General features: G+C 46.6%; 1 protein-coding gene across 1 annotated transcript in view; it reads left to right on the plus strand.

Moving 5' to 3' along the window:
* Window positions 1-18,713: 18,713 nt before the first annotated feature.
* BRWD1 (bromodomain and WD repeat domain containing 1) overlaps window positions 18,714-27,361 on the plus strand; it is a 116,127-nt gene continuing 107,479 nt past the window's right edge. Inside the window, exons 1-4 of the mRNA XM_060098473.1 lie at window positions 18,714-18,863; window positions 18,954-19,012; window positions 19,149-19,178; window positions 19,361-19,420. Of these exons, the coding sequence (XP_059954456.1) occupies window positions 18,815-18,863; window positions 18,954-19,012; window positions 19,149-19,178; window positions 19,361-19,420 (198 nt within the window). The 5' untranslated portion in view covers window positions 18,714-18,814. The remainder of the gene's footprint in view (window positions 18,864-18,953; window positions 19,013-19,148; window positions 19,179-19,360; window positions 19,421-27,361) is intronic.

The raw sequence follows: 27,361 nt of genomic DNA on the forward strand, positions 1-27,361 counted from the left end.
ACACACAGGCTCCGCGGCCATGGCTCGCGGGCCCAGCCGCTCCGCGGCATGTGGGATCCTCCGGGATCGGGGCACGAACCCGTGTCCCCTGCATCGGCAGGTGGACTCTCAACCACTGCGCCACCATGGAAGCCCTGCTGTTAAGTTTTAAGTGTTCTCTACATATTCTGCATAGCAATCCCTTATCAGATACATGATTTGCAAATGTTTTTCCCATCTTTCACTGGGATTCTGATTAAGAAAAATTGGGGCTAGTCGTCTTAGTCCATCTGGGCTGCTATAACAAAATGCTATAGACCGGATGGCTTACACAACAAACATTTATTTAGTAGAGTTCTGGAGGCTGGAAGTCCAGATCAAAGTGCTAGCAGATTTGGTGTCTGTTGAGAGTCCACTTCCTGGTTCTTAGACAGCTATCTTTTAGCTGTTTTGTCAGGTGGTAGAAGGGGCAAGGGAGCTCTCAGGGTCTCTTTTATAAGGGCACTAATCCCATTCATGAGGATTCCACCCTCATGACCTAATCACCCCCAAAGCCCCACCTCCTAAGACCATCACACTTGGAGTAAAGTTTCAGTATAGGAATATTGGACAGGGGGGACTCAAATATTCAGTCTGTATCAGTAGACATCCCAGATCTTGTCAAGTGTTTAATACATCACCCTATGGAATAGCAGGACAGTTTAAAAAATGAAAAACACAGGGGAGCTACTAAAACAAAGATTTTCAAAATATTGTTAGAGGGAAAGAAGCAAATTAATTTAATAATTAAATTGCATTTAATCTCAAGCAAATTAATCATTGCGTGATTTTATTTATGTTAAAAAAAACAGGGACTTCCTGGTGGCACAGTAGATAAGAATCCGCCTGCCAATGCAGGGGACATGGGTTTGATCCCGGGTCCGGGAAGATCCCACATGCCTCGGGGCAACTAAGCCTGTGTGCCACGATTACTGAAGCCCACATGCCCAGAGCCCGTGCTCCGCAACTAGAGAAGCCACCACAAGGCAAAGCCCATGCACCACAACGAAGAATAGCCCCCGCTCACTGCAACTAGAGAAAGCCCTCGCTCAGCAACAAAGACCCAACACAGCCAAAAATAAATAAAAAATTAAATCTTAAAAGAAAAATGTAATCAAACTTGGCATCACCTCACAATATCCAGAATGATATTGTGCCCCTCCTAATATGAAGCAGTGGAAACTAAATGGTATCACCTATGAGACAATTTTGTCCAAAATGTTTGGCCTGAATCTATTCATGAAGAATAATTGCACAAATTCAGAATGTGAAACAGTTCAGAAGACAAATGGCCTCGACTCTTGCAAAAAGTCAATTTCTAAACAAATGTGGGAGACAATAGATGAACAACAAGGACCTACTGTTTAGCACAGGGAACTATACTCAATATCTTGTAATAACCTATGATGGAAAAGAATGGAAAAGGAATATGAATATATAGAGAACTGAATCACTATGCTGTACACCTGAAACTTACCTTATATTGTAAATCAAATATACTTCAATAAAAAAACCCAAAAAACCAAAGGTAGGGGAAAAGGTTGGGAAGGAACAATTCTAGAGGCCAGAGAAATAAAACAAAATATAGTACATGAAACTTGACTGGATCCTGGATCAAAAAAAATTGTTATAGTTGACAATTTTAGACAATTGGAGAAATTTGAATATACACTGCCTAGTGGATAACTTGGAAATATTCTTGTTTATTTTCTTGGATGTCATCAAGTACTGTGATCATGTGGGTTAATGTCCTTATTCTTAGTAGGTATGAAGTGGAGCAGGACGCTATGGTCCTTGCACCCCATGTCCTCTGCCTGCCTTTTGTCTGTGGAAAAACTTTAGCCAAAGAATAAGTTTAATCAGAGAAGTGAGAAAATGCAGAAACAAAGGAACAGAGTCAGAGGAGACCAAATAATAATAATGTAGTCATTAAACATAGTCAAGGACCTTTAGTTTCTTCTTAAGGGCTACAGATAATATTCTGAGCCATGGCCTGTGAACTGTCTTATAGATAATGAAACCCCTGCCAGGTGGAAGGAGTTAACTACATGATGACGAGACTCTAGCTATGACATAAGCTGCCACAGTTCCAGGAATTGGCCTCAAGGAAGTGGGAACAAACCGACCCTGGAACTGAAGACTAACTGTACTTAAAACAATCAAGATGATGCTGATCAGACCACCGATGACCCATTTCAAGGTGACTGTCAGGGACTTCCCTGGTGGTGCAGTGGTTAAGAATCCGCCTGCCAATGCAGGGGACACAGGTTTGAGCCCTGCTCCGGGAAGATCCCACATGCCGCAGAGCAACTAAGCCCACGCACCACAGCTACTGAGCCTGTGCTCTAGAGCCCTCGAGTCACAGCTATTGAAGCCTGCGTGCCACAATTATTGAAGCCCACGCGCCTAGAGCCCATGTTTCTCAACAGGAGAAGCCACCACAATGAGAAGCCCACACACCACAACAAAGAGTAGCCTCCGCTCACCGCAACTAGAGAAAGCCTGTGTGCAGCAACGAAGACCCAATGCAACTAAAAAAAAAAAAAAAAAAAAAGATGACCGTCAGAGCTGCCTGTGCTGTTTCTGCATGTAGCCCCTCCCTCAGCCTATAAAAGTTCTTGCCCACTGATCGTCAGTTGGGGAAGTCGGTCTTCGGACAGGCATCCGGCCTCCCCCCATCCCCCGTGGCCGGCATCCAAAATAAAGCAAGCTTTCCTTTCCACCACCCTTGCCTCTTTATTGGCTTCTGAGTGGAGAGCAGCCAGTTATAGGTACATATTAAATTATTTGAGATGAAAAGTCATGATGTGTATGGCTTGTTTCACATGGGTCAGATGAAATAAATATAAGCCAGCATGGCAAAAAGTTAACAGTTGATGGACTACATAAAGGATATACAAGGTTTCTTTAGCACCATTCTCTCAACTTTTCTATAGGCTTGGTGACTGTCAAGATAAAAATTTGAGGGGGAAGAATGCAAAACAACAGTAAAAGAAGAGCATCACTTGGTTAATAAAACACTTGTGCTTTGACGTTGTTAAACTTGGCATTGCATTTATTTGGAATCTTGAAATAAATATTTTTAAAATGTGGATATTTTTGCTGAAGCATCTAAATTTAGATTACAGGGTAGCCATGGAGAAATATTTGCCCTTTGAATCAGATGCTGAAAAGGTAGAGTTGATTTTGGCAGGGTGTGCCCTGCCTACTGGCTAGAAGAAAATGTCTTCCCTATGTTAATCATATTTGAATTTTACAGTACAACTATTCACAAGATACATTTACTGTTTACCATAATAGGAGTTAGGACAGAAATTGTCCCTCTTATGGAAAGGAGGAGCTCGAGGAATCTAACAGGTGGGGTAACGACAAAAACTATATGAAGAGGGTGAGATGCATGCTCGGTCTTGGGAACACAGAAAGGATGTAATTCTAAGTATTTTTTCATATGTGGAGGAGCAGAAGGCATCATGGAAACTACGTAAATGGAGTCAAAGGAAAGGGCTTGTGAAAAAAAGCCAAGGGGTTTTATTGGGGGGGAAGGTTGCTTCAAAAATAACGTGTAAAGTTTATTGTAGATGATTTTAAAGACATAGAAAAGCACCAGGAAGAAAACAGAGCCACCAACATGCCACCACAAAGGATAGCATTTAGGTTGCTTCCAGGCTGTTTTCTACACATTAGTAAAAATGATGATGATGATGAGCAAATGTTTATTCTGGGAATCTAAAAAACACAACAAAGGAACAAACATAATACAGAAACAGACTCACAGATACAGAGAACAAACGGGTGGTTGCCACAGGGGAGGGTTTGGGGGCCATGAGTGAACTAGGTGAGGGAGATTAAGAGGTACAACCTTCCAGTTACAAAATATATGTACAACATAGGGAATATACTCAATAATATTGTAAAATATTTGTATGGTGACAGATGGCAACTAGACTTATCATGGGACCATTTTGTAATGCATAAAAATATCACATTGTTGTACACCTGAAACTAATATAATACTGTAAGGCAATTATATTTCAATTAAAAATGTAAAAAAACAGGGACTTCTCTGGTGGTGTAGTGGTTAAGAATCCGCCTGCCAATGCAGGGAACACAGGTTCGAGCCCTGGTCCGGGAAGATGCCACATGCCACGGGGCAACTAAGCCCGTGCGCTACAACTACTGAGCCCACGTGCCTAGAGCCCGTGCTCCGCAACAAGAGAAGCTACCGCAACGAGAAGCCCGCGCACTGCAATGAGGAGTAGCCCCCGCTTGCCGCAACTAGAGAAAGCCCGCGTGCAGCAACAAAGACCCAATGCAGCCAAAAAACAAAAAAAAATAAACAAAAAAACCCCCACAACAAAATACTAGATCAAATAATGTTTTCAGGGACTTCCCTGGTGGCGCAGTGGTTAAGAATCCGCCTGCCAATATAGGGGACACAGCTTCGAGCCCTGGTCCAGGAAGATCCCACATGACACGGAACAACTAAGCCCATGCGCCACAACTACTGAGCCCACGTGCCACAACTACTGAAGCCCGTACACCTAGAGCCTGTGCTCTACAACAAGAGAAACCACTGTAATGAGAAGCCCGTGCACCGCAAGGAAGAGTAGCCCCCCCTCGCTGCAACTAGAGAAAGCTCGTGTGCAGCAACGAAGACCCAACGCAGCCAAATATAAATTAATTAATTTAGGGCTTCCCTGGTGGCGCAGTGGTTGAGAGTCCGCCTGCCGATGCAGGGGACACGGGTTCGTGCCCCGGTCCGGGAAGATCCCACATGCCGCGGAGCGGCTGGGCCCGTGAGCCATGGCCTCTGAGCCTGCGCGTCCGGAGCCTGTGCTCCGCAACGGGAGAGGCCACAACAGTGAGAAGCCCGTGTACCACAAAAATAAATAAATAAATAAATAAATAAATAAAATGTTTTCACATCATATTGCATTTGACCCCACAAAAATAGTCTTTCATTATTGCGGGGGAAAAAGAAGGGTTTTATTATACACTTTGCTATGTGCCCGGTACCCACATTTTCTAAGAAAACACGACTCTGCGAGGTGAGAACTATCACTTTTGTCTTTCACTAACAGCACAGTCACCATGTTCATCTAACTTGCTCACATGCCTAGTACGAGGTGGAATCCAGAGTCAAATTCATGTCCTCTAACCTTTTTGTCCTACAGAAATAGATAAAAGATTTATGATGTTATCACTAATCTTAAATTTGCATGTAATAATTCTTTCACCATTTCAAAGAGCTAATTATCTTTACGAGCGACCAGAAGTACATTTAGACCAAAAGTATATTCTTTGAGCATCTAAGTTTGCAATAGGATCAATGAACTCATTCAACAAAAATTTGAGTGTCTTATATTCTAGGCATGGTGCCTAGAACATATATTATTTCTTTTTCTTTTTTTTTTTTTTGCGGTACGCGGGCCTCTCACTGTTGTGGCCTCTCCTGTTGCGGAGCACAGGCTCCAGACGCGCAGGCTCAGCGGCCATGGCTCACGGGCCCAGCTGCTCCGTGGCATGTGGGATCTTCCCGGACCGGGGCACGAACCCGTGTCCCCTGCATCGGCAGGCAGACTCCCAACCACTGCACCACCAGGGAAGCCCATATATTATTTCTTTTAAGTCTCAAGAAGGTCCATGCGAAATTATTACAGTTTCCATCTTTCAGATGAAGTGAAGGGATTCTCCCCAAGGGATGCCAGCTAGTAAGAGCACAACCACTGGTGGCTTTGTAGTGAGCCGGCCGACCTGGTGAGCTGAACAGCATTTCCCAGAATTCTCCTCTCTGTGTGTTTCCATTGCAGGTGCGGGGGGGGCTACAAAAGACATTCTGCATCTGATTGGGAAGGGAGGGGTGGAGCCAGAGCCCTGTGGTGGTTTACACTCAGCAGGCCTCTTCAGGGCACCCAGGTGCTGTTGGAGTTCACCTGCACGGGTTACTTGCTGGCCCAGCCTCTCCAGAGCTACTCTTTTCTCACCCCAGATGCTCCAGATGTGACTTAGCTCTTTGACAAAGAGTGCTTTCCCTTCTCTCGCAGGACACAACATCCTCCAAGTTGGAGCCTGGCGGTGAGCTGACATCGGTTCCCCTCTGTCTCTGTGGATTTGTCTGTCCTCCTCCTACCCCCTTTACGTACGTTTTTTTCTCTTTCCCACTGCCTTCCCTGTGGACGTCAGGCTCCAGCGTTAGAAAGCAAGAGGATAGCTTTACAGAGACCGTGTAACCAGCTTCCACAATTGCAGAAGGTCAGATGCTTGTTACGTACCCAGTGGTTTGCTTTCTGTGGTCGAACCCTGATTATTGATAGAAGCCCAAACTTAAAAACCAAACAAACAAAGAGAAAACAAAAAAGACAACTAAGTGGCCAGATGGAAATAACTTGATCATTCATCTTTAAATACCTTGGAGTCACAGCTGAACCTACTTTTGAGAATTATCTAATTAAGCTGAGAGGGCAGAGAGAGGTATTTTTTCCAGAGTCTGGAATTTTTTTGTTTGTTTGTTTTTTTGCAGTACACGGGCCTCTCACTGTTGTGGCCTCTCCCATTGTGGAGCACAGGCTCCGGACACACAGGCTCAGCAGCCATGGCTCATGGGCCCAGCCGCTCCGCGGCATGTGGGATCTTCCCGGACCGGGACACGAACCCGTGTCCCCTGCATCGGCAGGAGGACTCTCAACCACTGCGCCACCAGGGAAGCCCCAGAGTCTGGAATTTTTGAATGATGAATTAAATAGTTTCATGTAACTTGGCAAATTATTAATTACATTACTGGAGTTGATGATTAGGATCTTAAAAGTTGCTTCTGGCACCTATAGCTGCTGTAATAAATGATCACAAACAGTAGCTTAACACGGATTTATTATTTTATATAGTTGTGGAGGTCAGAAGTCAAAAATGAGTTTCAGGGACTTCCCTAGTGGCACAGTGGTTAAGAATCTGCCTGCCAATGCAGGGGACACGAGCCCTGGCCCGGGAAGATCCCACATGCCGCAGAGCAATTAAGCCCGTGCACCACAACTACTGAGCCTGCGCTCTAGAGCCCACGAGCCACAGCTACTGAGCCTGTGTGCTGCAACTACTGAAGCCTGTGCGCCTGGAGCCTGTGCTCCGCACCAAGAGAAGCCACCGCAGTGAGACGCCCCCGGTTGCCACAACTAGAGAAAGCCCGTGCACAGCAACAAAGACCCAACGCAGCCAAACATAAATAAATAAAATTTATAAGAAAAAAAATGAGTTTCAATGGGTCAAAGCCCAGGTGCTGGGGGCAGCTGTGCTCCGTCTGGAGGCTCTGGGCAAGGGTGAGTTTCTGGGCCTTTTCCAGCCTCTAGCCGCCCACATTACTTGGCCTGCGGCTCCTGCCTCCAACTTCAAAGCACATCTCTAACCTCTGCTTCCCTCCTCTTGGACTCTGACTCTTGCTTTCTTTGCATAAGGACCCTTGTGATTGCATCGGCCAACCTGGGTAATTGAGGATAGGCTCCCAATCTGGATCCTGGTCCTTAACTAGAGCACATCTGCAAAATCCCTTTTGCTGTGTAACGTAATATATTCACAAATTCTCAGGGTTAGGATGTGGGTATTTTGGGGGAGCCTTTAATCTGACTACCACAGGCACCATGGAAGTTTTTCCTTGTTTCTTTTCTTCTAATGTAAACTTTTAATCAACATGTAACATCCATTTAGAAAAGCGGATAAGTCATAAGCATATGGATGAATGAATTTTTCGCCAAGTGAATAATACATCCCAGATTAAGAAACAGAGAATACTCAGAAATCCAGAAGTGTCCTTCCCGTCACTCTCCCCACCCCCAAAGGCAACCAGTATCCTAACTTCTAATGCCACAGGCTCATTTTGCCTGATTCTGAACTGCACATCGATGGAATTATATAGTATGCACTCTTTGGTGTCAGATTTCTTTTTTTTTTTTTTGATGTGGACCATTTTTAAAGTCTTTATTGAATTTGTTACAATATTGCTTCTGTTTTTATGTTTTGGTTTTTGGCCCCAAGGCATGTGGGATCTTAGCTCCCCCGACCAGGTATCAAGCCCACACGCCCTGCCCTGGAAGGCAAAGTCCCAACCACTGGACAGCCAGGGAATTCCCTTGTGTCCGTCTGATTTCTTTCGCTCAATCCTTATAAGTCATTGTATGTTGAACATCCATTTTCACCTCTGTGTAGTTTACCAGTATTATGAATAAATTTCAGTTTCTTTATCCATTCTACAGTTGTTGGGCATTTGGATGTTTCCGGTTGGGGATTATGATAAGTAGTTCTGCCATGAACATACTTGCACGTGTCTTCTGATGAACACAGACATGCATCTCTGCTGTGTGTAATCTGAGAAATGGGACTGCTGGGTCACAGGGTATGCATACACTCAGCTTCCCCAGGTACTGCAGAAACACAGTCCTGCTCCATCCGCATCCCTCCCATTCCTGAGGCTGCCCCTTACCCCTGACCTCCTTGTTATTCTGCAACCTCTGATCTCGCCTCCCAACACCCTATGCCCCAGGAACTGGCGACCGGGTAAAGTTCAGCTCTGGAATGAAGCTGAGGGTTCAGATGAATGTAGGTACTTCATGCATGCCTTGGTTGATTTTTAAAATGATGCAAGTGTTAACTGTCTATTTATTTTAGGCTGTGACATAATGTGCCTTGGGTCAAATGAAGGTGCAAGCCAATAGTGTGTTAAAATACAGGCATTCAGAAGACGACTAGGGTGTTTTGTACTTGGTGGCAGGGCATTAAAGCTTCAAGTGTCAGGTGGGAAAGAGCATCAGGAAGGTTTTTTTTTTTTAAAAAAAAGAAAACAGGAGAATGGCAAAAAAAATAGCTTCTTCCACCTGATGGAATCTTTGCTGGGTCTAGGTTCTTGTGGGGAACTTAGGAAGCTCTGAAAGCTGTGCTTAGCTGGTAGCAAGCAGGCAGCTTGTGTGTCTCCTGCTTTATGTAACTGGCAAAGTTTAGTTCTGTGTTCTTTGCCACTGGGGGAACTTTATACCTATAGGTCAATCCATCCCCATCTTAATGAGACAACCATGCAGTTAGAATCCTTGAAAAGCTGTAGGATTGTAGAGAATTCAGAGTACTGGGCTGGTCATTGTTCTTTTTTTTAATAAAGAAAAAAAGAGAAAGCTGAAGAACTTATATTCTAGTAATTCCAGTTACTATGTAGAAAGTGTTAGCCATGTCGGACCAAGATCTGTATCAAGGTAAACGTTTAATTTATAGTGTACCTTGTCATCATAAAATTGAGTTTTTGAATATTTTACTGCAAAGAGCAAGATGTTCTCTTGTCATATTCTGCTCTCTGCAAAGTCTTTATAATTAAATTCTGTGGAATGTGTAACCTTTGTGAGGTTAGATTTTGGCAAAGCTTGTCTAATCGGTTTGTTGTAGGAAATTCTATCCTTTAGTTGTTATTGTTATGGAAAATAAATCTACTCACAAAATTGTAATGAACATACCCACTTTGGGATAATTCTCACACTACCTATGACTGCATTAATTTTGTTTCGTTATCTCCGCTGTGTGAGTAGTACGAATCCATTGGCTGCTCAGTATTCTAGCCTCTGCTCTCTTAAAGGCCTGGGGAAAGAAACCAACCCCTGCCTAAACCCACACACAGCCCAGTTCTTCTGGAGGTTAGGCTGGGTCCTATGGGGAGTAGCCTGATAAAGTCTTTCCCTCTCACGTAGCTAGAAAGATTCTGGATTCTTTTTTTTTTTTTTTTTTTGCGGTACACGGGCCTCTCACTGTTGTGGCCTCTCCCGTTGCGGAGCACAGGCTCGGGATGCGCAGGCTCAGCGGCCATGGCTCACGGGCCCAGCCGCTCCGCGGCATGTGGGATCCTCCCAGACCGGGGCACGAACCCGCGTCCCCTGCATCGGCAGGCGGACTCTCAACCACTGCGCCACCAGGGAAGCCCAGATTCTGGATTCTTAACTCAAACATTATCTTAACCTCATCATTGCCATCATTCATATCTTAAACCTTTGGTGGCTTTAATTTTTTTAAATTAACATTATTTTGTGTTAGACTGTGGGTTTCTTGACCTGCTCTAGGCCACACTTGCCCATAAGTGAAAAAGAGGGACCAGGAAGCTTTCTAGGTTGTAAACAGGGGAGTTATCACTGCAGTTAGGTGTCAAACATCATCACAGAAAATGGGAAGTCTTCCCTTAGGCACCCAGCTTACTCTTCACCTGCACTACTCAGGAGGGCAGTATTTCCCAGCGAGGTGACCCGGCGTCCCTGGAGCGCTCCTTCTCCCCCAGCCTCCACCCTTCATCCTTTCCTTTACAGACTTCCTCCTGCCTGGGGCTTCCGCTCCCTCCCAGCAGCTCCAGAGGCTCATCTCTAGGGCAGGCCCTGAAGCCAGTTTCCTTGGTCTCCTCATCTCTGCCTGAGGGAAGCCCTGAGGAAACCGCAGAAGCCGGTGCCTGCTTGGGGGAGAGGCTGGGGAATGGGGGAGGGGGGAGCGGGGTGCTTTCTGTCTTGTGAAACAGGAGGGAAGGGGGCAGGGCACAACATTTGAAAGAACGACACAGCCCGAGGACATGACGTAAACTGATTAGAACCAAATGGGTCCAAGATGGCGGACAAGTCACATCCACTAGACCTTGAGTCTCAGTATACGCTCATATCAGCAAGCTAAATGATGCACCCACAGGCCCCATGACAGTTCCAAGACCGACCGTAAGGATCAAAAAGTGGGCAGTGGCCCAATTCCTGGAAACCCAGCCCCTTCCTAAAATAGCTGGAATCCTCCTGCCACTCATTAGCCTATGAAATCACCCACCCCTATAAAAACTGACAACCCCATACCCTGGTGCCTTTCTCACCTTCTGAGATGGCCCACGCTCTGTGGAGTGTGTTTCTCTCTAAATAAATCCACTTCTTACTATCACTTTGTCTCTCACTGAATTCTTTCTGCAATGAGACATCAAGAACCTGAGCTTCATTAAGTCCTGAGACCAGGTGTGTGATCTCAGTTGGAAGACTGTGGGTTTTGGCCGGGTTCAAGTCCTAATCTGGCTTTAGGCTGGGTTCGAGTCCGGACACCTGGGTCCCAGTCCCAGTCTGAGGTGCACGGTTTCAGCTGGGGCTCAGGCCGGAGGCTGCTGGTGGTCGGGGTGAGCCAGCGGGTCCCGGGGGCACGGGGCGCCGTGTGGCCAGGGAGGCAGAGGAAGGCCCCGCCCCGCCCACGGGAAAGGCATGACAGAATGTTCCATCCCTGGAGCGCCCAGTCCTCTCCCTAAAGCGGCCTCCAATCCTGTTCCTGAAAATTCTCTTTCCACTCACCTTCATCTCTTGAAACTTTGTTTTCTTCCTGCCTTTGAGAGAAGCCAGGAGGCCCTTCCCTCACGGGGTCACTGTGGGTTGGGGGGTGGAGAGGGACAACACATTCCCGGCCTTCCAAGCTCTACCCGTGCTGGCCTTGTCTTTGTGGCAACAGCCCGGGCTGGGGGTCAGGTCTCCAGGTATGTTATGAGCCAAGAGGATTTTGTGGGCTGTCCCCAGGTCTAACCACCACACCATCCAAAAGGTTTATGAGTGAATGTTGAGAGCATAACTATTGCTCATCTCATATTGAGGAACTGTCTGGTCAAGGAATTTTTCATTAAACATCCAACAACTATTTATTGTGTACTTACCATATATTAGGCTTGGTTGTAGCTCTAGAGGGATTTCAGAGAGCAAGACACACAAATCCCTGCCTACCCTCATAGAGCGGGAGGAGACAGGCAATAAACAAAAGAGATGAGCAAATTTCACAGTAGGTTAGAAGGTGAGAAGTACTAAGGAAAAAAGAAAGCAGGAAGGAGAAAAGGGAAATGGGGGTGCGGAGTGAGGGTACGTTTTACTTTTATTTAGGGTAGTCAGGGAAGGTCTCACCGAAAAGGTAGCATTTGAGCCAAGACTTAAAGGAGAGGGACTGGGCCATGCAGTTTTCTAGGGGAAGAGGGTTCTGGCAGAAGGGACAGCAAGTACAAAGGCCCGGAGCCAGCAGCGAGCCTGGCACAACAAGGGGGCCGGTGTAGTCGGAGCAGAGTCACAGGAGGGGAGAACAGTGGGACAAGAGGTCAGAGGAGTACCAGGAAGGCCCGCTCCTTGGGGCCTCCTCCTCTGAGTCAGATGGGAACCATCGGAGTGTTTTGAGAGGAGGGCAGACCTGACTGGTTTTAAGGATCCTTCAGCTGCCTGTTGAGAACGGGCGGTAACGGGATTGAAGACAGAGGAGGAAGACATTTAGGAGGTTGCTGTGCTCATCTGGGTGAGAAGTGCTTAGATTCAAGCTCGTCAGGGCTTACTGACGGATTGCACAGTGTGATAGAAAAGACAGATGATTCTAAGCTTTTTGAAAAGACATTAACCAGGACCCAAATGATGTAAGAAAGGTTTTGTGAGGGAAGGCGTTTGGGGATCTAGGTGGATTCTTTCAGGCTAGAGGACAGATACATACAGACAAGGAGGAAATATGGGAGCGGAGGGGAGACCTGGAGAGCGGGTGTTCTGGACAGCCACCGGGGATACAGTGGAGGGTAGGAGTCATTACGGAGAGAATTAGTACCTATCCGTGTTCTGGAAGAAAACAGAATGCATAATCTGCGGGGATAATTGAGCGTTAATGATGCTATTTACAAGGGTCTGGGCGGTTAAAATAAATGGGCAAAGGATGGCACAGCGCCCTGGGCTGCCTCCAATGGCCATCTGACTCAGAAGACAAGCCCAAGTCCTGGGGGGCCAGGGAAGGTAGGGGTATCAAAACCCCGAGATGGCTGCTGTGTGGAAAGAGGGCCGTCCCTCGTGAACTTTGGCCTCCAGGAGAGGAACAGCAGCCGCCACTAACCTACAGCTTGGCAGGAAGGGAGCTGGGAAAACAGAAACCCAGCCCTTCCATCTCCCGCTGGGGCCTCCTACTGGATGAAGCCAGAGGGCAAGAGAGCCCTTAACTGTTAGTGCAGCTAGTGCAGTCAGCTGGGGCTGCAGCGGGGGCAGTGGGGGGGGAGGGTAGAGCCTGGATAGCCCCTCTTGAAAGCCGGCCCAGCTTTCAAAACAAGCCAGGAGTTCAGCTTTAGGTGACAGGGACCAAGAACGGCTTGATTAGAGAATATGCCAAGTTGTGCTTCGGGAAATGTAAACGTCGTGATAGGATTAATTGGGCAGGGAGTTGAGGAGGAGGCTCTTTGGTGACCGAGGGGACGGAGAGAAAGATACTCATTTTTATGTGATAGCATCATGCCGAGAGAGAGGCATTGTTCAAAGAGTTTTACAGGCATCCTCTCTGGCAGAGCTCCCAAACAACGCCAGCTATTGCATGAGCGTGAAAGAATACACGTCAGTGGTTTAGCACAGTGCCCAGGATATGGAAACATTCAACATGTGTTATCTGTTAGCTGTCATCCCCATTTTAAAGATGATTAAAAAACCAAAAACAAACGTTGAGCCACAGAAAAGTTGCTCAACTAGTAAGTGGTGTTCAAACACGGGGACATTCTGATTCCGGCTCCCACATTCCCAAGGTCATGTCCAACCTGTGTTTTCTGCAACGCCCTGAGAAACATTTCAAAGGAAGAACTGGTAAGTCTTGGAGACGGACACGGGCCAATGCCTGCAATGTGGGAACACTAGGGACCGAAGCCAACAACAAGGGAGAGGCAGAACTGGAGAGGCAAGAGATAAATGTGGAAACAATTTGCTGAGGGAGGCAGGGACAAGTTGCATTAAGGGGACAGCTGGCTGGGTTAGACTTAGAGGGAAGAAGAGGCCCTGAGAGAAAGGTGACACTGCCGGACGGGGGAGGAAGGGCCTTGGGAATTAGATGCAAGGTCTGCCAGTGACCAGGGGCTGATCCCAAAGTCAGACACCTTCATTCGTTTTTCCTTTTAAAGTCCTCTGGAAGCCACGGAGCCACTAAGCCATGCGCCACAACTACTGAGCCTGCGCTCTAGAGCCCGCGAACCACAACTACTGAAGCCCGCGTGCCTAGAGCCCGTGCTTCACAAGAGAAGCCGCTGCAATGAGTAGCCTGCGCACCGCAACAAAGAGTAGCCCCTGCTCGCCGCAACTAGAGAAAGCCCGCGCGCAGCAAAAAACACCCAACGCAGCCAAAAAAGTCCTCTGGAAGTCTCTCAAGATGTTAACTCGTCTATTTCTAGGGATTTATCTTACGGAAGCCAGTGTTTACAACATGGTGCCTGCCTCAGAGAAATTCAGTTTTTGTTGAATGAATGAAATGATGCAGGGCTTTGGGTGCACTTGAATTCACTTCCATGTACTGATTCAGTTTTGTGGTGTCATTGTTCCGTAGGTCCAATGTCATCTACTTTTTTACATCCCTCAGAACTATGCTGATATTGTGCCTGCATCACTGATGTCTGCTAGCTGAATCTAAATTCAGTTAATAACGGACATTTGCATTAACATATTGCTTTTAGAATCTGAATGATGTATATCACTTTCTTTGCATAATCTCCACTGCTCACAGACCGACCTCATTTTTTACTTTTAAAATTGACCCTAGGGCCTCCCTGGTGGCGCAGTGGCTGAGAGTCCGCCTGCCAATGCAGGGGATACGGGTTCGTGCCCCGGTCTGGGAGGATCCCATATGCCGCAGAGCGGCTGGGCCCGTGAGCCATGGCCGCTGGGCCTGCGCATCCGGAGCCTGTGCTCCGCAACGGGAGAGGCCACAACAGTGAGAGGCCCGCATACCGCAAAAAAAAAAAAAAAAAAAATTGACCCTAATCTACTCTTTAACCCTCATTTTGGACCACTCTCCTATGTGAACTGTTGGAAACAGTCTGGTTTGCTCATCATTTTCCAGATGTGCTTTTCACACTTAATACCTTTGTGACTCCTAAATGGTGACTTGGAAGGCCCCACTGAATTTTTTTGTGTGTGATGATTCATCCTTAGGCAAATTCTTAAACTTTCTAAGCCTCAGTTTCCTCATTCTTAAAATGAGAGAATAATAGAGTCTAGCTCAGACTTGCCTGTGGTGAGATAATGCACGTGTTATGCATTTTCAAATTTCAGCTCCCTCACCTACTAGCTGTGTGATCTTGTCTAGGTCCCCTGGTCTTTGGGCTCTGATGTCCTCCTTTATGAAATGCGGCGAGGGCAGAAAGCATTTTGCAGTGCTTGTGCTCAGTTTAAGGTAGTGGTGTCCCACTGGGCTTGCAGCTACATGTCCTTGGGCCCTTCTCAATCTCTCTGGGCCTCAGCTTTCTCAGTTGTGAAGTGAGCGTATTAACAGCACCTGACCGTTGTGAAGATCAGTGATGTGTATCCAGGATGCCTGCCAAGGACTAAAACATCATAGTAGTTCCCTTTTAGTGGAGATGGGAGACAGCATTATAGCTGATGTCACCAGCCATTAAGATCTTCCAACCCTTGCTTACCAAGCACTTTTTCGATAATTTAGTTTTCCATGTAGCTTTCCTGTGGGGAAATTCAAAAGCTATTTCCATTTACCCAAAAGCAAACCTTAGTGTGTGCATTTGGAATGGCTTGGATTCAATTGCGCGAGAGACCCAAACATGATTCTCGCCTTATTTGGAGACCACTTCAAATAAGGCAGGTCCCAACTATGGACTTGCTGATGGACAGTTTTCCCCCCTTTCCTCCTCTTCACTGGTGTAAGTGGGAGTCAAATCTGCGTTTCTGTCACTTGACAGCTGAAGGGGGAAGATATTCTGCCTCTTGTCAGAAATCCTTGCGTCTCTATTCCAAACCTAGGAACAGTGCTTGTCATGGACGTCAGGGTAAGTTGTAAAGGAACTAGTAGGGCTTGTACAAGGGAAAACTCCTGTCATCTTTTCTGACCTCTTGTAATGGTTACCATGCTGCCCACACCAGAATTGCAGTTTTGGACAATGACCAGTGCTTGGGATATAAATTCTTGTAACATGTTTTGGGGCTGTCTTTTACTTTTATGATTTTGCTACAAAATGAAATACGCAACTCCTTCGTCTATCTCTGAAAGGTTAAATTCTCTCCTCTTCATGTCTTTGTTATTTGCTAACTTTGGTAATCTTGAGCATCAGATCATACTGTCCCACAGGAATATATGCGCTGTAACTTCAACTAATCAAGTTGTTCCAAGTAGTTATCCATCGTAACAATTTAACCAGCCTGGATGCCCTATTTCAGTTGGTGGCACAACCTTGACCTACTAAGTCCCAAACTTGAGATTTTTGTGACTTTTCCTCTCATTCCACTTCAACCTCACCCTACTGATTGAACTTCCTATTTCTGAGCTTCTTTTTGTTCTTTTTAAAATTTATTTTACTTATATTTATTTTTGGCTGCATTGGGTCTTCGTTGCTGTGTGCGGGCTTTCTCTAGTTGCGGCGAGCGTGGGCTTCTCATTGCGGTGGCTTCTCTTGTTGTAGAGTATGGGCTCTAGGCACGCGAGCTTCAGTATTTGTGGCGTGTGGGCTCAGAAGTTGTGGCTCGCGGGTTCCAGAGTGCAGGCTCAGTAGTTGTGGCACAAGGGCTTCGTTGCTCCATGGCATGTGGGATCTTCCCAGACCAGGGCTCGAACCCGTGTCCCCTGCCTTGGCAGGTGGATTCTTAACCACTGCACCACCAGGGAAGCCCTGAACTTCCTATTTCTGAACCCGTCTCTCTCTCTCCACCTTTACAATGATTGCCCTAATGCATCTCATCTCTTTCCTATTTTGGGGGTCGACTAAGCGATTTTCCTGCCTCTTGGTCTTAACCCTTTCAAATCTATCCTACAATGAAAAGAATCCTTTCTGGCTTAGAACCCTTCAGTTGTTCCCAATTTTAACTTTTTCCCCCCCAATTTAAACTTTGATTTAATGGGTCCCATTCATACTTCCAAAGTCACCCCAAGTAGTCATATTAAACTTGAATTCCTTAAACTTGGAATGTTATTCATGTCTTGGCCCTTTGTTGTTCATGTACCTGGAATCCCTTTCCACACACTGAAGACTCAAACTTCTAACGTCTCCCCCTCCCACAGGTGGGTTAACCTTCCTTCCTGTCATTCTTTGCAATGATGTAAGCATCATTTCTCCTAAAAGACACTGAAATCTTGGATGGCAAAGCTGTAGCTCATTCCTTCATCTCAATCCCCATCACTTGATAAGTGTTTGCTGAACCAACAGATTCAAGAAAAGACTGCTGATGCACTCGTTCAAACACGTTTCGGTCGCTCCCTTACAAACATATATAAAAACTTTTGCTATGTGGTGTCTAAATAATTAAAAGCTGGCACGTACAGGGTGCTTGTTGTATGCTAAGAACACATATTAACCCATTACACCCTCACAACCCTATAAAGTAGGCACAAATGTTATCTATAGTTTACAAGTGAGGAAAATTGAGGCTCAGAGGTTGTGATTTGCTCAAAGTCACATACTGAACAGCCCGGCAAGGCCCAGGGTCAGTCCCACTCCAGGGTCTGCTCTAAACCACTACCGTTAACTTTTCTATGCTGTGGTTGTTATTCTACTGCGTAGGAATTGGAATTACAATGTCCTCTCCACGAGGGCAGTATTTTGCTCGCTGTTGTACCTTAGGACTCCGAATAAGGCTCGTTGGCTATGCCGAGTGAATGAATCCGCAGCCTACCACGGCATTAAGGGAATTTTCTGGACCTTTGTGCACTGCTCCAGCCTCAAATCCTACTACTGTCTTCCAAGAGCATCCTAATGACGCATGGTTCCCCCCCCCCCCCCCCCCCCCGGGTGTCCCTCAAGGGACTGGGCTGCTGCGTGTCTATTGCCCGCTTCCTCCCACCCGCCTTCCTATCCGGCTAAGTCATCGCCGGCCTGGACTGCCTTCCCGGACTAGCGAGGTTGACATCCTCAGCGTTGTACTGCATTTTCTTTAACCCTTTCTACGAGACTGCTGGGTTCTCCTAGGACTGCGGCTCGGCCTCATGATTCTATCTTCTTCTACTGCACGCGGCAACGTGAACTCTTAGCAAACGTTTTTTGTGCCCTCCGAGCCACAAAGGCTCAGTGTCCGCGGCGCCCCGGTCCCCACCCCCATCCTGTGACTTCCCCACATCCCTCCTCCCCTCCCGGGGGAAAGCTTCTCGGCCGGCCTTCTCTTTGCGGGCGACACGATTCTCAGTTGTAAGGGTTTAGCGTCCTCGAAGCAAGCGCTCTTCCGTGGGGGGCAAACACACTGGTCCCAGATGACCGTCCGTGAGGTCCTTTCCGAGAGCCCGAAGCTGGCGACCCCGCTGCACCCGCCGCGCGCCCTGGGCCCCCCCCCGGTTCCGCGTCGAGGGGGGTCCGCTCTGACCGGAGAAGCGGAGACCTGTCCCTCTCCCGTCCCCCCACCCACGACCCCCACCCGACCTCCGCCCCGGCCGCCCGCCCCTCCGCGCAGTCGGGCCGCCGCCTCACAATGGCCGGGTGCCTTCTCACCGCGCGCAGGGATCCCGGCCACGCGCGCTCCCCTCCCCCACGCCCCGCCTCCCCCGGGGCTCGGCCCCTGGCGCATATAGTCTCCTCCCTGCGCCCCCTGAAGCGGAGGAGAGGGAGGCGAGGCGCGCTCTTCCGGCCGCGGCCCGACCGCCATTCGTCCGGTGGCGCCGGCGGCCCCCCACGGAGGAACTACTTTCTCTCCCTCAGAGGCACTACTTCGCGGAGGCGTCGGCGCTGGCGGCGCGCACGGCATGGCGGCGGCAGCGGCGGCGGCGGCGGCGGCGCGCCTGAGGTAGAGAGACGCCGGCCCGGTCAGGCCCCGGCGCGGCCTACACGCTTCGTTCACCCGCTCCCGCCCCGGCTCCGCGCCCGGCCATGGCGGAGTCCTCGCCCGCCCGACGCCCGGTGCCCCTCATCGAGTCGGGTAAGACGCGCCCGCGGCGCCCCCGCCCCGGCCGCGGCCCCCTCCCCGCCGCCGCGCCCGCTCCTGACCCGACTCCCCGTCTCCCCGCAGAGCTGTACTTCCTTATCGCCCGGTACCTATCGGCCGGCCCGTGTCGGAGAGCCGCCCAGGTGAGTGCGGGCCCGCGGGCGGCGGCCGCGCTCCGGGGGTCGCGGCCCCGCCGCCGCCTGGGGTCGCGGGAGGAGGGCGCCTGGAGGACCGGGGTGCGGCCGCCGCCCCCCTAACTGCGCGTCTCTTCGGCTGCAGGTGCTGGTGCAGGAGCTGGAGCAGTACCAGGTCTGTGCTGCGCGGCGGCGCCCGGCCCGCCGCGTTCCCTGCGTCCCCTGCCGGCCCTGCCCGGCGGCCGCTCGCCCGGTTCCCATGTCCCCCGTCCCCCGTCCCGCCGCCCCCCGCCCCGCCGCCCGCCCCCTGCCCGGCCCCGCGCGGTGGTCACTCGTGTGCGTCTCGGGTCTTTGCAGTTGCTGCCGAAGAGGTTGGATTGGGAGGGCAACGAGCACAACAGGAGCTACGAGGAATTGGTGAGAGTTTTGACATTTCCATCCCGGTGTTTCCGAGCGCCTGCCCCCCGCCCCCTTTTCGGGGCTCCTGCTGGAGGGGCGAAGTGACCGAGCGGCGCTCGAAGGGGGCGGGAGGGCGGCCCGGGCGTCACCGGGACGACGGGACTCCCCCCTGTAGGTAGTATTTTGCTTTGGGGTGGCCGGGTTTGTTTGGGTAGAAAACGGCTCCGGGGGGCGAGGTGGCGGGGTGGGTCCCCAGGTGCGGTGCCTCTGGTGAGAGCCGGGGGCGTGCCAGCCATTCAGCGAGCTGCTCTCATCCGTGTTTCTCCTGAACCCGACTTGTAACTCGACCTGTGATTGGTCTTCCTCATTTTGCCCCGCCCATCTTCTCCAACCACTTGTTCCTAGGAATAGAAGCATCGGTGTCTGAAAGGTGGAGAAATGTTCCTCTTTTTCCCCCCAGCAGAGTAATAAAAAATCTTGGCTGCTGTGAGACTGTGCCGCTCCTCCAATACTTGTGCCGCTGTAAACTGTGTTACACTTGTTGAATGCCTTAGGAAACTTAATGTGGTGAATTTTTACGTTGCTGTTTGGTGTATGTAACTTAATATAGGCTCTAAATACGCAGTTTCTCTTTCTGGAACACCATTTAACATAGATTACAGTTCTCTTTCCATTGTATTTTGTCGTCTTTTTTAGTTGCTCTCACAGTATATGATTTGGTTTGATTCACTCGTTTTGTCCTTAGTGAAATAAAACATTTTTCAGGAAAATATTTTTCCAATTTGTATATTAGGACAAAGGATTTCTTTAGTTGCCAGGTCATAGTCAGCATCTTGTATGCACAAAACAACTGGGGGGAAAAAAAAGAGTTCCTGAATGATTTTTTACCACAGTTCTAATACCTGCAAGCAGAAGTTGGTAGAATATGATCACCATTGTTGAATTATACAAAAGAACAGAAATAGGGGGATTTGTTATCTGTATGTGAACAGTTAAGTATCTTTTGAAAAACTTAATTGAAGTATAGTTGATTTACAGTGTTGCGGTAATTTCTGCTATACAGCAAAGTGATTCAGTTATATATACAGTCTTTTTCACATTTCTTTCCATTATGGTTTGTCACAGGATATTGAATCTAGTTCCCTGTGCTCTACAGTAGTACCTTGTTGTGTATCCATCCTCTATATAATAGTTGGCATCTGCTGACCCCAAGCTCCCGGTCCTTCCCTCCCCCACTTCCCCCTCCCCCGTGGCAACCTCAAGTCTGTTCTCTATGAGTCTGTTTCTGTTTTCGTAGATACTGAACACGTAAGTTTTAACAGTTAAAGTTGGTTGAATGTAACAAAAGATTCTATTTCAATTGTCAGTTTTAATATTTGCCTTCCTAGAGTTTTTTGAAGCAAACACTTAAAAGTGAATATTTTCAAGCACGTGAGCTCTAAAGGTTCTGTATCATGGCAGTTTTTATGTTTTCTTGAGTTTGACATTTTGAGACTTAAGGAAATGTTTAAAGGACTACTCCGTTTTATTGTTTTACTCCTGTTAGGTGAAAACAGTGTTGTCAGGGAAGCAGAAAAGCATTTTTTAAATTTATTTTTTATTGAAGTATAGTTGAATTACAATATGTTAATTATTGCTGTACAGCAAAGTGATTCCGTTATACATATATATACCTTCTTTTTCATATTTTGCATCATGGTTTATCATATATAGTTCCCGTGCTATACAGTAGGACCTTGTTGTTTATTCATTCTCTATATACCAGTTTGCACTGCTAATTCCAAACTCCCAATCCAACCCTCTCCCACCTCCCCCTCCAGAAAAGCATCATTGACATGACACTGCAGTCATGCTGCTGAAGAGAAAATTGCTTACATTTTGAAATAAGCGTAATGCTGTGACTACTGGAGAAGTTTCTTTAAAAATAGATTTGTATATTTTTTGGCTTTTGCTGGTAGAATTGCTTAAAACTTAAAATTCTGCTTTAAATTATTCAGAATCTCTCTTTGTGATACATCCCTATGATGTGGCTGCGACATATGTCTTCTCATTGTCTGGATGATTGTCTGATGGGTATCCTCTTCCTCCTTTGCCTTCCTGCCTCCTCCTCTTCCAGCACTAAATGGTAGAGAATGAGTTTCCTGTATAGAGAATTATTCTTTTGTCAAGGGTGTGAGTAGCTTCTAGTTCTCCAACAAAGTCTCCTTTTAAAAAAAAAATTTTTAAGAAGTGTTCAGATATGCACAAATGAGAATAATGTAATGAATCTGCATATATCATAAACAAATTCATTAGCAATTTTTTTTTTTCTTTTGGCCTCACCCTGTGGCATGTGGAACTTCCCTGACCAGGAATTGAACCTGCGCCCCCTGCAGTGGAAGCACTGAGGCGTCACCATTGGACCCTTGGGGAAGTCCCCCAATTTGCTATACTTATTTATTTTTTTATATTTGGCTTGAATTGGGCTTCAGACAAGTTCCATGCATTGGGCCAAAATTAAATCTCTTTTTATCTTGCATAGTTTTTTTCCCCGTGCTGTTGATTTACTGAAGGGACTGAGTTATTCTGTAGAATGTTTCACATATTGGTTTTGTCTGATTGTTTCTTATAATGTTGTTTGTTTCTTTACTTTGTTTAGTTTATTCCTTTTTCTCAGTAGTTCGCATTCTTGGATCAGAACCACCTGGGAGCTTTATAAAATCTGGATGCCCAGGCTATGTCCCAGACCAGTTAAATCAGAATCTTTGTGGTGGGGCTGGACATCACCATTTTTTAAAGCCTTTCAGGTGATTCCCGTATCACTGTTTACAAAGCTATAGTTTATCTTAGACTTGTGACCATGCTGTTATTCCAGCCTGTACTTTGGATATAAGAATGTTTTTGATACTTCTCAGGAGAATTGAGACTAGTTATCTCTCAGTACCTAACCCTGCATTAGCAGTTGGGCCTGTGAATTTAATTGGAATTTTTATGATTTATAAGTGGTGAAGAAAGGGGAAGAATGAAATAGAAGTGGAGAACTGGGCGTGGGAATTGGGAAGGACTAGGTTTGTGAAAGGAGGGGTGTATTTAAGAAGGGGAAAGTGGTTTGATATACTTTGTGATCGAGTAACATGATAGATCAGTTTTTGTAGGCAATCTCTTAACCAGAAAAAAAAAATTAGAAGATTCTTATAGTGTAGCCTATCATTGGGGGATTTATTGTCATTAAGTCGTCATTTATTTATTTTTGGCTGCGTCCGGTCTTCGTCGCTGTGCGTGGGCTTTCTCTGGTTGTGGTGAGCATTGCGGTGGCTTCTCTTGGTGTGGAGCACGGGCTCCAGGCGCGTGGGCTTCAGTAGTTGCAACACGCAGGCTCAGTAGTTGTGGCTCACGGGCTCTAGAGCGCAGACTCAGTAGTGGTGGCACATGGGCTTAGTTGCTCCGCGGCATGTGGGATCTTCCTGGACCATGGCTCGTGTCCCTTGCATTGGCAGGCAGATTCTTAGCCACTGTGCCACCAGGGAAGTCCCTTGATATATATATATATATTTTAAATAATGTTTGAGGAGGCCTTTTGTGTGAGGAAAAGTCTTCAGAGTTATTTGTATTGAAATCAGTATCTGGTTTATTAGAATTGTAAGTGGTCATATTTTTTAAACTTTTACGTTCATTTACAAATTTTAGAAGTCTAGTAACATATATAGAAACAAGTATATTTGTTTTTACATTTTGATTAGTGTTTAATTTGTCACAAGAATTTAATCTTAAAATATTTAACACCAACAATATTGTTAATTAAATTTCCTTGGGGGTTTCCACACTATATATACAAATAGATGATGATTTTAATCTATAGATGCCTCAAGATGGCAAACATAAGATCTAAGCATAATCTTTCTAAGAATTTAACTGTTGTAAGTTTGTTTGTTGGTTGGTTTGTTTATTTATTTATTTATATTTTTGCCCGCTCCATGCAGCACGCGGGATCTTTGTTCCCCAACCAGGGATCGCACCTGTGCCCCCTGCAATGGAAGTGCAGAGTCCTAACTACTGGACCACCAGGGAATTCCCAGTATATTTTTATTTGATTTTATTTATTTATTATAAATTCATTTTAATTAATTAATTTATTTTTGGTTGCCTTGGGTCTTTGTTGCTGCGTGCGGGCTTTCTCTAGTTATGGCGAGCGGGGGCTACTCTTCTTTGTGGTATGAGTGCTTCTCATTGTGGTGGCTACCCTTGTTGTGGAGCACGGGCTCTAGGCGTGTGGGCTTCAGTAGTTGTGGCATTTGGGCTCACTAGTTGTGCCACATGGGCTTAATCGCTCTGCGGCATGTGGGATATTCTCGGACCAGGGTTCGAACCCATGTCCCCTGCATTGGCAGGTGGATTCTTAACCACTGTGCCACCCGGGAAGTCCTATTTTATTTATTTTTATTTTCAAAATATTTATTTATTTATTTATTTGGCTGCATTGGGTCTTAGTTGCAGCATACGGGATCTCTCATTGTGGCTCATGGGCTCCAGAGCTCGCGGACCCAGTAGTTGTGGTGCGTGGGCTTAGTTGCCCCACTCCATGTGGGATCTTAGTTCCCCCATCAGGTATCGAACCCTTGTCCCCTGCATTGGAAGGTGGATTCTTTTTTTTTTTTTTTTTTTTTTTGCATTACGCGGGCCTCTCACTGTTGCGGCCTCTCCCGTTGCGGAGCACGGGCTCCGGACGCGTAGGCTCAGCGGCCATGGCTCACGGGCCCAGCCGCTCCGCGACATGTGGGATCTTCCCGGACCGGGGCACGAACCCGTGTCCCCCCCATCGGCAGGCGGACTCGCAACCACTGCGCCACCAGGGAAGCCTGGAAGGTGGATTCTTAACCACTGGACCACCAGAGGAGTCCCATAAATGTATTTTAAATTTATTGTAGTAAATTATTCTTTTTTACTCTTACAAACATTAAAAATAGTTCCGTTATTACAAAACTTGTTACTATATCAGAATAACTATAACTTGCACAAGTGTATCCATACTTCTTTTCTTCACCTCTACTTATTTGTCAACCTTCCTCGGTTTATGAATTCACTGTCCAAACCAAGGGGAGAGTGGTATTACCATCTTGAGCTCCCTACTGGATTAAGGACTCAGGTTATGATTGAAGATTATGACTCAGGACTTGAAATTTGGGTGCACTGCCACATAGACTCTACTGTAGTCTCAGATTGAGCCTTTTTTTTTTAAAATAGCAAGGCTACTTATTTACCCATGTAAAACAAAAGAACTCCTGGGACTTCCCTGGCGGTCCAGTGGTTAAAAATTCCCACTTCCACTGCAGGGGGCATGGGGTTGATCCCTGGTTGGGGAACTAAAATCCCGTATGCTGTAATGCACAGCCAAAAATAAATAAATAAATAAAACTCTGTATTCCCCACCTGTATTGCCCTTACTCACGTTACCGTTTTATTTTCATCGTGGGCTTCTAAAGACCCTTCATCCTGAGTGCAGCTTATTTCTTTCCTCTTTGTAGGGATTCTGCATTTTCTTTGTACTTGACTATAGAGATCTGTCATTCTACAGGCATTTCATTGACAACACTTGGGAACACTTAATGATCATGGTAGTGTGATGATAAGTTACAGTCTAGCAATAGAGCAGTATTAAATTAGCAATTTGGGTTTCGGTGCCAGGTGGCTAGGCTGTAATCCTGACTTTTTAGCATTATTTACTAGATATTCTAAGGCAGATTATTTAACCTCTACCTCAGTTCCTCGATTTGCAAGACAAGGGTAATAATAATTGTATCAAAGTGTTGTTGTGAACCTTATATGGAAATATATATATATATATATATATATATTTTTTTTTTTTTTTTGCAATACACAGGCCTCTCACTGTTGTGGCCTCTCCCGTTGCGGAGCACAGGCTCCGCACGCGCAGGCTCAGCGGCCATGGCTCACAGGCCCAGCCGCTCGGCGGCATGTGGGATCTTCCCGGACCGGGGCATGAACCCGTGTCCCCTGCATCGGCAGGCGGACTCTCAACCACTGCGCCACCAGGGAAGCCCGGAAATAAATGATTTTGCAGTGTTTATTAGTAACAATGTTGATAGGACAGTAAGGCATAATATTGTTAGACTTCCCTTTCACCTAATCTATATTTGTAGGGTCTTATGAAATAACAAAATACAGTCTCTATGAGCTCTAACACTTGTATGAATGATACCTGGTATTCACCCTCATGGATGACCACAGAGTAGGAAGGGGAGCGGCAGTCTGTTCCTTAGTCCTGAATAACGGCAGTGGTGTCGCTATCTGAGTCACTTAGCCTTGACTCTGGTACTTTATTATTTATTTATTTATTTACTTAATTGTTTGGCTGCATCGGGTCTTAGTTGTGGCGCACAGACTCTCTCTAGTTGTGGCGCACAGGCTCAGCAGTTTGCACGGCCTTAGTTGCCCCATGGCATGTGGGATCTTTGTTCTCCAACGACGGGTGGAACCCGCATCCCCTGCCTTGGAAGGCGGATTCTTCACCACTGGACCACCAGGGAAGTCCCTTGACTGTGCTACTTTAAAAGAGAATAGTTATTAGTTACTTTGTTTTCATAGGCTCATCTAATCATAACAGTTATTTTCCTCTAAAGCAGGGGTCTCTAACCCCTGTGCTGCAGACTGGTACCCGTCTGAGGCCAGTTAGGACCTGGGCCGCACAGCAGGAGGTGAGTGGCAGTCAAGCGATAGAAGCTTCATCTGCCCCTCCCCATTGCTCCCCATCCCTTGCGTTATGCTTGAACCACCACCCCCCCCACCCCCACCACCGCCCCCATCTGCGGAAAAATTGTCTTCCACAAAACTGGACCCTGGTGCAATGAAGGTTGGGGACCGCTGCTCTAAAGGACAAAGGTCATGTGACGTTTTTCCTTTCAAATTGTCTAAATCCTTACAGATTTTTACAGCCCTAAAAATCCTCTGTGCTCTGCCTAAATATTCCTCCCTTCCTCCCTTCTTCCCTCCCACTGATGTTTTTGCTGTCTCCATAGTTTCACCTTTTCCAGAATTTGACCCTTTTTTAAAATTATTATTATTTTAAAATTTATTTATTTTAAAATTTATTTATATTATTTTTGTTTATTTTTGGCTGCATTGGGTCTTCGTTGCACACGGGTGTTCTCTAGTTGTGGTGAGTGGGGGCTACTCTTTGTTGCGGTGTGTGGGCTTCTCATTGCGGTGGCTTCTCTTGTTGTGGAGCACAGGCTCTAGGCACGCGGGCTTCAGTAGTTATGGCTCGCGGGCTCTAGAGCGCAGGCTCAGTAGTTGTGATGCACGGGCTTAGTTGCTCCACGGCATGTGGGATCTTCCTGGACCAGGGCTCGAACCCATGTCCCCTTCACTGGTAGGCGGATTCTTAACCGCTGTACCACCAGGGAAGCCCAGACCCTTTTTTAAAAAATTAGGAAATACTCCCTCTTCATACTTCTTGCCTTAAAGTCTAACATTGCCTCGTGTTATTGTAGCCAGCCCAGCTTTCGTTTGGTTAGTGATGGCATAGTATGTTTCTTTTTATCCTTTTACTTTTGGTATTCCTGTGGTCTCATTTTTAAAGTGTGTCTCCTGAAGCAGCATGTAGTTTTATTCAGTCTTTTAGTTGGAGTGTTTAAACCATTTGTATTTAATATAATTACTTAAACATGATTGTGTTAGACCTACCAAGTATCTGTTTTATATATGTCCCATTTGTTTTTCCTCTCTTACTTTCTTCTGGATTAACCAGCTGTTACTCTATTTATTTTTTATTGCTTTTCCATAATATATCTTTTTATTGTTTTAGTGGTTACCCTAGAGATTATAATATGCATTACCATTTACTTTAGGTACTTTAACCACTTCTCATATAAATGGAGTTAAAACTATTAATTGTCACCCTCTTGTCCTTTGGGCTATTATCATATTTTACTTTTACATATGTTATAAATTTTTCCAGATGTT

This window comes from Mesoplodon densirostris, chromosome 5, assembly GCF_025265405.1.
Source record: "Mesoplodon densirostris isolate mMesDen1 chromosome 5, mMesDen1 primary haplotype, whole genome shotgun sequence".
NCBI lineage: Eukaryota > Metazoa > Chordata > Mammalia > Artiodactyla > Ziphiidae > Mesoplodon > Mesoplodon densirostris.